General features: G+C 31.3%; 1 protein-coding gene and 1 long non-coding RNA gene across 2 annotated transcripts in view; both read left to right on the top strand.

The window, feature by feature from the left end:
• The first annotated feature begins 4,346 nt into the window (after positions 1-4,346).
• On the top strand, positions 4,347-8,049 carry LOC112419858 (uncharacterized). Its single transcript, XR_003009925.2, has 3 exons — positions 4,347-4,712; positions 6,907-7,033; positions 7,800-8,049. It is a non-coding gene; the product is annotated as an uncharacterized lncRNA (long non-coding RNA).
• A 3,279-nt stretch (positions 8,050-11,328) lies between these two features.
• LOC11438238 (receptor-like protein EIX2) overlaps positions 11,329-11,665 on the top strand; it is a 46,104-nt gene continuing 45,767 nt past the window's right edge. Inside the window, exon 1 of the mRNA XM_024778668.1 lies at positions 11,329-11,633. Within this exon, the coding sequence (XP_024634436.1) occupies positions 11,329-11,633 (305 nt within the window). The remainder of the gene's footprint in view (positions 11,634-11,665) is intronic.

The raw sequence follows: 11,665 nt of genomic DNA on the forward strand, positions 1-11,665 counted from the left end.
GCAAACATGAGGGGGGACTTTGGTTTTTTTTTTTTTTTTATTAGGGGGGTCAAAATCGCTACATTTTAAAAATTTGGGGGGGGGGGGGGGGGGGGGGGGGGTGTGTGAAAAGTGCGTTTAACCTAGAGAAAAACATCATTTTCCCAACTTCTAGGTCCAGTCCCTTTTGGGTATATAAATTAGAGAAATGATATCATTTTAAAATTTTAGAGACAACTCTCTTATACTTTTATATACTTATACTTTCTCTCTATTGTTTCTGTCACAAAAGAAAATAAAAGAAAAAAGGCTTGTCTCGGAAGTTGTTTTAAAATGATTATACAAATATCATTTCTATAAATTAATATTAATTTGAATATTATGAAAAGTATAGATATGTGAGATTATTGGATAATATTTCATGGACATTCATTTCTCTATACACATTTTGTATCACCCCATGTGAGAGTGTATGAAAGATAATAAATGTGAGTTTTTTGTGCATATGGGGACCACATGGACATATATCACAATTGTGTGTGAATGTACAAGTGGTACATGCCATCTAAGGTGGTCTATGTATCACTACTCGAGATTATTTGTTGTAACCATTCAAAAGTTAAGAACAAAAGTTGTGTTTTTAGTAATGGAGATGCTCTAATGTTTCAGTTAATATCCGATGCGGATGTTTTAAATCTTCTCTAGAAATGTTCAAACCCCTCAATTTTCTGTCAGAATGAAAAATTTTAAAAGGAATCCAAATTACCAGCAAAACAACCCAAAAGGGGCCTCTATGGTTACAAAAAGTACCACTAGAGGATGCATATGTACCAATCAAAGAGCCATCAGTATTTACCTTAATTCATTGCTTGAATGACGACTTCCAGATTATGAACAAAATACTACGTAAACGCCAATGAAGACGAGAGGCAAGAAAACTATGAAACAACTTGATATCATAAGCAATATTCTTGTATGTCGGCATTTTCTGATGCGTCAAACGTCAGGAAAACAAAAGAGTGAGATGGAGGAATGCATGACTACCAATTAAGAACGGCCCAAGAAACCGACACAGATAAAGGATGCAGAATTAACATCTAAAAATTGCAACCAAATTAAACTAGCTTGTCTGGAAGAGGTGAAACAAGCAAAATTAACTTCTCAAGGCCAGAAGCAACTGTTGGAATATTTTATTATTTATTATATTCCAATATCATTATGTGGACAAATATCGTAACAATAATTATATTAGCTATTTATCAATTGTGGACCTTAGTTGATTAGTGATCAAATTAAGTAATAAGGATATAAGATTTCTAATTGGATAATTAATTAAATATTTAATCAGTTGATATGGACTTAATGAGTGGATGTCCGGATGACCCATTAACGGAATAATGGGAAACCCTAATGGTCATCCAATATAAAAGAGGCTATGGTCCCCAATACACTGTACACGGCAAACTCTCTCTTCTCCCCATCTGAAGAGAACTTGAGGCATAAAGGTACCGGTTGAGGAAGAACCAAATCAGCCGCCGCTAACTCTATTGTGTGTTTTAGATCATCTCCTCTCTTTGGTTATCGTTGTTGACGAGAGGGCTGCCTTGAAAGCTTTATCCAGGTATTCCTAATAGCCTAATTCTTAATATCCTTGATAAATCAAACATGTCGTAGATCCGATCATAATCATGTTCAATGTTTTGTTTGCTTCCGCTATTGATTTATAATTGTTGAACATGTTTTATAAAATCTATTTATATTAAGAGCTAAATTTCCAACAGCAACATCATGATGATTCAAAATCTTGGAGACCCAGCTCAACCAAGATTTATAAGAAAAATCATGTACCATAATAAATGTCTCAAAAAAAATAAAAAATACCAATAAAAATAAATAAATGTCGATTGTGCAAGTCTTGATAAGAAGTGGATGCACATACCATGATTTTTTCTGTGCAAGTGTGCAAAGCTGAAATGATTTAGGTAATTTAACTTGGTCTATTTATAGTGTCACCATATCATAGTATATAATTCCTTGCTTAAAAAAAAAATCATAGGATATAATAGTAAAAAGGTTAGGAAGTTATCGTTATTATTATTTCAAAAGTTATTTTGCACTTGTTTCATTTCTTCATCTTTTAACTACATTTTCTAAGATTTTTTACGTGGGTTTTCTGTTGTGTTTGGATAATCCGTCTTTACTCATTTTATTCTACTTATTTTTAATAATAATAACTAAGTGTTAATTCGGTAGAGCAAGTCTTGCATAGACACAAATATAAATGAAAAATGTTTAGGCACACTCACATAAATAGAGAAAAATAAATGAGAAAAAATTTAATCACATCATTCAATTATGAGAAATTCATTTCTCTTTTATTTTTTCCAATTTATGTGCATGCCTAATCACTTTTTATTTGTGTTTATGACTAAGTAAGTATTTCTCTAATTGAGTATTTATTCCATTCCATTTAATTCCATTCCATTCTATTCCACCACTTGCCGCCAACCCAAACATAACCTAGATATTTTTATGGTGTAACTATGAAAAGTTCAAAACAAAATTAAGTGTAGAAATTCCAAACCCATTTTTCCCCACTCCGCACGTATTTGAGCAATTTGTAAAAGAGGTTGTTGTTTTGTTCCATCAACTAAAAATTGAGATTGTATAAATAACAAAATTTCTCTAGTTTTTTTCCTTCATATAAGACAAAAGATTATCTTTGTTAATGAATATAATTTGAACATTAAATGGATGGACGATAAAATTACAGGTTTAAGATAAGAAGGAAGCAGGAAAATACACCTTCCTTAAACACAATTTTCTATATGTGTGTGTTTGTATAACTCTTAAGAGGGAAAGATTCCTACTCAACTTGGGAATCTCTCACAATTGCAACACCTTAATCTCAGACTTAATGATCTTGTTGGAAAAATCCCTTTCCAACTCGAAAATCTTTCATTGTAGCAAAATCTCTCATGCTTGGTTACAACTTTGATCTTCCAAACTTCTACTTAAACAACAAACGAAATTATGGAAATAATATATGTAATTTACATATATTATTTCCATAATTTCGTTTGTAATTACATATATTATTTCCATAATTTCGTTTGTTGTTTAAGTAGAAGTTTGGAAGAATGCCATGGGAGCTTATTATTAATTACTTAAATTAAATGGAGGATTAATTGGATATCTCAATTAAGATAAGATAAGTTAATAGATCCGGAGGTTCCTAATTAAGACGGAGAAAAATGCTCCATTCGTCCTATATTGTATGATGTTTTGAGGATTTCACACATATTAAGACATGCAATTGATATTGTGTGGAAAAGAGATATTATCAGTTGTTTTACAAAATTATCCTTAATAAATAATATGGGAAAAATAAATGAAAGAATTAAAAGAAGAGAGAGTAATAAATAGTTAAGGTTATAATAGAAAAAGTAATATTAATGTTGCATTAGTATTGTAAAACAACATATAATTTTTGACAATTTTTTTTCGCTAAAGCGACATACAATTTGTGACGGAGGAAGTGGTATTTTAATACAAAAAAAAAAAAATTGTTAACTAGTGTATAAGTGAGCTATTTGGGGTTCGAACCCCAACCCATATATATTATATTACATTGTCCTGCAACCGAGCTATGTTCAAGGATAATAATTTAATCAATCTAAAAGGAATTTTAATTATATATCGAATAATATAACTTTACAATATTAATCCTTACAAAGAAAAATTAAATTAAAGAAAATTAAGCACGGAAGTAAATAAATAAATAATTAATTTAATGTCGATTGCGCTCTTGATAAGAAGCAGATTAATACCGCCTGACTACAAGCGTGAGGGGATAATAGTTAACGAGGAAATAAGAAACTACAATTGGAACTCCTTTTGATTTTTCCTTTAACTTTGATTCTCCTGAAGATGAAGGTTTCGATTGAGAAGAATTTTCAGCATTCTCATAAACTTGTGAAGATGAGTTTGAAGAAGGACCAAAACAATTGAAGTATGGTGATATCAAAGCCCACTACAACATTTTGGCTCTACGAGAACGCCTAATTTATGGAATGTAAAATAACTGTTTTGGTAGAGTACCTTACGCAAGGGTTTTCTAATTCTGTTTTGTAAGGGTATGCGATTTTTTAATATTTTTATATAACAATTCAAAAGCGTCCTCATATAGAAAACCAAAACGGTATTGTTCTGAAAATTTTCAATAACAATTAATAATCGTTCTAAATCTTTTAATTATTTTTTAATAAAAAACTATCGTTTTTTTTAGAGGTGTGTGAAATTTTGTTTTGTTGAGCCCGCTAGTTTTTTTTGGTTAATTCTCAATCAATCAAACAATATTATTTTTGTTAATTAATAAAATAGAAACCTTCTATCTCTTTCACAACAACTCAGAACCATTCCTATCAAACCCTTTGCACCTTCAACCCCCAAAATCTGATCGAACCCTACTGAAACTTCAGAACCAAAGTAACAAAGAAAAAAGGGCAATGGAGTTACAGAACTCATACCCACACAACACTCTCTTGGTGTAGATCAGAGTCTCTCTTTCCTCTCTTCTCGGATTTTGATCTCTGATTTCGATCCCTGAATCCCCCAATTCCGGCAAATCGATTCATCAAATCCTTCTCTTGCAATTCGATCTGATTCAACTTTCCCGGCGAACACACTCAATCATCGATTGTGAATCCTTTCTCTACAGGAATGTTATTGAGGTAATAAATTGAATCCTTTGAATCGAATCAACTTCACACTGTTCGTGCAATCCATGTGTAGCTGCTCTTTCTTAATGCTGATTTTATAGCTGAGTAGGAATATTTTGATTTGTCTTCACGTTTTTTATTGAGTTGGAATTTATATAGCTTTTTGAGTTCTAGATTTTAGAAATTGAAATTGGTGATGTTTGATGATAATTTTTATTTGTTTATGGTTTTAATGCGGTTAGTTAAGTTATGTTTTTCAAACAATATCTGGATCATACATTGAAATTGAATGAAATGTTGTTATAGTTTTTACATATACATGTTGCTGCAATTCAATTTTAGTATGTAGCATCCAACTTAAATTTAAAGTGTATCATTGCTCATCTTCAATTATGAGTTATGTCACCGACATTAACTCGTTGACACCGGTAATAATTTTATAAAGTGAATTATTTGAACATAATCACTTGTGTGGGTGTCGGATACCGGACACACTTGATCAAAGGTGTTGGTACTTCAAAGATCTTCAAAGGCGAGGTTCCATTGGGTACAATTCATTAAAAGCACATATTTTGGATATGAAAATAAAATCCAAAGCATTTTCTTGCGTAAGATCTCACCCACTGCATCGAACTAGCCGCCACACTGGCACACTTACGACCTACATCTTCTCGGCTCTTTCTCAAACCCATTCCCTTATTCTCATTTGGTTCCTCTTTCGATTCTATTTCTTCTATGAAGAATGACCCAACTTGAGCCCTTTGACGATTAAGTTTGTTTACACACCAACATCTTTTGTTGATTCAGTTTTCTATTCTCTGTTGATTTGGTAAGCACATGTTAAGTTGGGGTTTCTGTTTGTGATTTTTTGTATTTTGATTTATTAATTTTCTCCTACGGATTGTGATTCAGATTGTAATTTTTCTATATTCTGATTGTGATTGCTATTCTCAATTGATTTTTATTTTATTTAAAAGGATTAAGGAATATCAATATCTAGAATAATACGCTTTATCTATTTGATATATCCTACCTACTTGAATTTTTTCGTGATATGTCTAAATTAAAGCAATGTCATTCTTTGGAATGAAAAGGTTAGGTTCTGTTATTTAATGTCAAATTTGGATTTCTCTGTTTTTTTTTCCAGGCTATTGGTTGTGATTGTGAATTGTGACGTTTCAGTTTGTTATTCAAAATCTATGAAGCTTAAATTCTGTACATGACACACTACCACCGACAATAATTGAACAAAGTTGAATTTCTCTATGTTGTTTGTTTTTATTTGGCTTAATAATATTTTTGGTCCCCTAACTTTGGAAAAATAGCGATTTTGGCCCCCTATTAAAAAAACAACAATCTAGCCCCCAAAAGTAAGGTGTTAACCGCTCAAAATTGGCCACTTGTAAAAGGGGGTAAAGTTAGGGGGCTAGATTGTTGTTTTTTCAATAGGGGTCAAAATCGATACTTTTATAAAGTTAAGGGGTCAAAAGTGTGTTTAGCCTTTTTATTTCTTCTATAAGATTGTCTCTAACAAGGTCTTAAAGTTGAATTGCAGAATTCTGAGGTTATATGACAGTTTGGTTATGTTTCTGTTATGATACAGGTTTCTGTTCTTGTGCTACTTCATGAATCTTTTTTCTAGGTACTTATATAAAGCATATTATTTGCTAATGTCCATAATTAAAAACATGATAGTGACTTTTTTTTACGAACTCTGCATCCTGAAAGTGCATTATAAAGTGACAACCATGAATCTAAAGTTTCACTAACAATGTTGTCTATTACTAATCAGTGAGTGGATTCATGTTGGAGGTATCATAAATTGAATATCATTTTTTGCATGTAAGTGATAAGTCTACATGTTCTCCATGTTGGTGTGGTACTTCGAGAGAAGGTCTCAATGTGTGCTTTTATTTATCTTGTTCTTAGTTCTTATTTAACGATATATAAATACAACTAGGCATTTTGTTTGGTATCTATTTGCTGGTGTTATTATGTTCAAGAGTGATTCTATTTTGTTTTATATTCCACTAACAAGAGTCATTTAGATTTTTTTTTGTCTCTATTATAATAGGTCATTTACCTAGCTCTAGTTTTGCCCTTAAGCTTACCTAGCTCTAGTTTTGCCCTTAAGCTTATGTTTTTGTTAGAGTTTTTCATGACACCATCATCCAAAATGATTGTGATAGTTTGTCATATGTTACAGGAGTTGGAGTAATTAGGCACAATGCAAAGTTCATATGATATTGAGCAAGCATTATTTAGAAGTGCATGGTATGGAGGAAGATGTCTAGCGAGTGGAAGTGCACTTAAGATAGTTTTTTCTTCATCAGGTTTGTTTCAAATGGCATGTCAATTACTATATACTTCGCTAATTTGTTATGTGTACTCTCTATTTTAAATTACTTGATTGTTTTTAGCCTTAATAATTATTATATTTAATATATTAATTCATCTATATTTTAGTAGTTATTTTTCTGAAAAATTATTTTAATAGTTAATACTATATTTTGATTTTGGTGGGATCTTACGATCTTTGTGAAGATACTGTCAGTTACGATTTTTCGATACCCAAACGATCTTAGGTGAGATCTGGAATTTGACAACCATGGAGGGGAGAGAGTATTTCAATTTTTTGCATTTGATTCAAATTTTTGGAGGGGAGGGGAGCCAAATTTTTACGTTCGTTTGTTTCCATTGAACAAAATATGAAATGCATGAACCAATGGTCTTGAACTGAAGGATTATAGAAATGCATGATATGTCCATTACTGTCCTGCAGAAAATTCCATTCACATCTATGTTTGGCTTTAGCATTATTCAAATAGTATGATTAAAAAATTATGGAAGGCATTGAACATGGAACAAATATCCAAAGATCGGATTATATGCTTGTCTCAGTTTTCATTTTCTGATGTTGAGACCTGGTGTTTTGGATTAGTGTAGTTATATTGTATTATAACCTTTCTCGTCCTTCGCTTTACTATGGGCTATGTGAGTTTTGTTTTTTTTATGTCATTTGCCATATCTGATATTTGTTCTGAGCAAAGAATGTTTGTTTGTACTTATTACTAGTTGATCATACCTTTTTTTTTGTAGATAAATAATGATGGTATCGATTAATAATTTCAAGATTTGGAAGCACAAGACGATGAGTTAGATGTTTGATGGTTACGATTTTTTTACAGATGTTATTTTGATTGTGGTCAATAATGATTGGCCTTATGTCTTTTTTTTTTTTTTTTAGGGAGTTTGCCTTATGTCTCACTATGTACCTTTAAGACTTGAGTACTTATTTTGACAAATATTTGAAGGTTAATAATAACAATTAACACAGTTTCTAATTTTATTTTTTTTCAAATTGTTTTATCACAACGGTTAAAAACGGTAGCAGTAGCTTATTATGACTCATTTTAAAACTGCTCTATCAAAACGGTTTCAGTTATACCAACGGCAGATACGTGTTTGGATAGCAATTTATAAACCGTTTTGCAATAATAGATAGGACAACGGTTTTTCTTGGCAACGGCATAAAATCGTTGTTGTTGTGAAATTTATAAACCGTTCTTTAAAGGATACCTAGGCTTACGCTTTTATTATTGTCGTTGCGGTCTTGCTTAAAATCCGTTGCGAAAGGAAAAGACAACGCCTCGATTTACCACAGACAAGAAACCGTTCTGGTAGAAAACGACAACGTTTTTTTTGGATTAGCCAACACTTTTCTTTCGTTGTCTAAGAACAGAAATGTTGTTGTGGCCATAAAAAATGATTTAGTTTGCATTATGTAGCAAAAGGTGCAATGCATATGTTATGCATTGTCTATACTAAGTGAGCTTGCTAAGCTCACGAGAAATAAATGATTGGTTTGAATTCAGGTTATTGATGATATCTTGGTCTATTTATAATAGGGTTAATTAAGTTTTTGGTCCCTATAAATATCTGCAGTTTTGTTTTTACTCCCTATAAAAATAAATCACACTTTTTAGTCCCTACAAAATTTTCTGCTAGTGTTTTTAGTCATGGTAAATTAAAATTGGCTAAAGTGCACTTTTCGCCCCCTATGTTTCAAAATGTTGCGATTTTGACCCCCTATTAAAAAAAATGGCAATTTTGGCCCCCTTCATCCCAAAATTGCTGAGAAGACGCCACGTGTCCCAAAAAAGAGGCCATAATCGCAACTTTTTGTAAAGATAAGGGGTCAAAAAGCATATTTCTATTATGTTAGGAGGTCAAAAAAGCATATTTCCCTAAACATAAGGGGTCACTTTTGCCATTTTTTTTAATAGGGGGCCAAAATTGCAACATTTTGAAACTTAGAGGGCGAAAAGTGAAGTTTAGCCATTAAAATTTGTTTAATTATTATGCTTAAACTTTTAAATTTTTGAAAGATTTTTTACATACATGTTCATAACATTGTAAGACACTCTTTTATAATTTTTTTTAGTTTCTTAACATATGTAATGAATTAAATATGAATTTTTCTAAAAGCCAAATTTTCAAGATTATATTAATGAAAATTTGGACCTAATAATAAAATTTTAAGTTACTATTTTGCGGAGGAACTTTGTATAATATTTTAAGTAAGTATGTGAAAAATATGTTACAAATTTAAAATTTTGAGCATAATTAAGCAAATTTTAATTTTACACGGACTAAAAGTATGTGTTGGTCCCTGTAAAATTGAAATTTGTTTAATTATACTTAAACTTTTATATTTTTAAATGATTTTTAGCATAAATGTTAATATAATAATCTCTTTTATAAAAAATTAAATTTTTTTATCAAATGAATTAAATATAATTTTTTTTAAAACGCCAAAAATTCAAGATAAAACTAACGAAAATTTGACCTAAAAATAAAATTTTGAACTATTTTATTGCGGCGGAACCTTTTATAATGTTTTAAACAAGTATGTAAAAAATCATTAAAAAATTTAAAATTTTAAGCATAATTAAACAAATTTTAATTTAACAGGAACTAAAAACACTAACGAAAAATTTTGTAGGGACTAAAAAGTTTGATTGATTTTTATAGGGACTAAAAATAAAATTGCAGATATTGATAGGGATCAAAAACTTAATAGAATCATAACAAAAAATTTAGGAAGGTACTATGTTAGTCCATTTGCTTAGCGAGTAGGGATGACAATGGATATCCAATAGGCAGGGTACTCTAGTATCCATCCCCATACCCGCGTTTGTAAAAAATGTCTGTACCCTCGTGAAAAACAACTTTAATGCCCTTCCCCATACCCAATGGGCACCTAAGTGCCCATACCCGCACCTATTACCCGCATTTTAACTATGAAAAGACAATAAAAAACCACCACAATTGAAATAAAACTATGATCCAAAAAATTTCGAATCAACTCATAAAATAGTATGAATCGTAGTAGCCAAATAAAAAAAAATTCAAAATATCCCTCGAAAATTAAAATAAAAACATATATGCAGGTTGCGGGGCTGGGTAGTATAGTGCCCATACCCGTGTCCGTACCCTTTTAAGTTTACGGGTAATTACCTGGACCCATGCCTATACCCACGAAAGCGGGTTTTACCCTACCCGTTGCGGGTTTTTTATTCGGGTACCCATCGGGCCTGGGTCCAATTGCCATCCCTATTAGCGAGCAAGGAGAACATTTTTGGGACCACATTGAACTTTGAAAATTCTTCAATGTATGCATATATTTTGTGGCTGCTTTGGAAACTTGTTGATTATGCATTCGAAATTACAATGTTATTTCTTCTGTCTTTTTCAGAGCTTATTTCATGTAGGTCCTTGCTTGGGGAGAAACTAGTCGTCGTCGAAATAGAATGACTTGACTATCAACTCTCTGATCCATAAAAAGTTAGACATGTAAGATGAACAATCCTTCATTATGGCTCAAATTATTTATGAATTTATTTATGAATTAATATTCATAAATAAATTATGGCTCAAATTATTTATGGTGTCATCATATCATAGTATATAAATCCTTCCTTAAATAAATATCATAGGATATAATACTAAAAAGGTTAGGAAGTTACGATTATTATTATTTCAAAAGTTATTCAAAATTATTTTATTTTGCACATGTTTCATTTCTTCATCTTTTAACTACCTTTTCTATGATTTTTTACGTGGGTTTTCGGTTGTGTTTGATTAATCCAGTCTTTACTCAATTTATTCTACTTATATTTAATAATAACAATAGGTTAATCGGTATTCATTTCATTCCACCACTTTCCACCAATCCAAACATAGCTTAGATATTTTTATTGTGTAACTATGAAAAGTTCAAAACAAAATTAAGTGTAGAAATTCCAAACCCATTTTTCCCCACTCCACACGTATGTGAGCAATTTGTAAAAGAGGTTGTTGTTTTGTTCCATCAACTAAAAATTGAGATTGTATAAATGACAAAATTTCTCTAGTTTTTTTCCTTCATATAAGACAAAAGATTATCTTTGTTAGTGAATATATATATGTGTGTGTGTTTGTATAACTCTTACAGGTTTAAGATAAGAAGGAAGCAGGAAAATACACCTTCCTTAAACACAATTTTCTATATATATGTGTGTGTGTTTGTATAAGAATATAAACATCCATTAGAGAATCTCATCTTTATTTTGTTGTTGAAATAATGATGGGAAACTATACTATTATTACATTCCATGCATTGTTGGTGTTGTCCTTCATTGCTGGGTTCAACTCAAAAATAATTAATGGCGATACAAAGTGCAAAGAGAGGGAGAGACACGCACTCCTCACGTTCAAACAAGGCGTTCGAGATGATTATGGCATGTTGTCCGCATGGAAGGACGGTCCAACTGCAGATTGCTGCAAATGGAAAGGAATTCAATGCAACAATCAAACCGGTTATGTTGAAAAGCTTGATCTACACCATTCACATTATTTGAGTGGTGAAATCAATCCTTCAATAACTGAGTTGTAACATCTAACATATCTTGACCTCAGTTATT

This window comes from Medicago truncatula, chromosome 3 (genome assembly GCF_003473485.1).
Source record: "Medicago truncatula cultivar Jemalong A17 chromosome 3, MtrunA17r5.0-ANR, whole genome shotgun sequence".
Lineage (NCBI taxonomy): Eukaryota > Viridiplantae > Streptophyta > Magnoliopsida > Fabales > Fabaceae > Medicago > Medicago truncatula.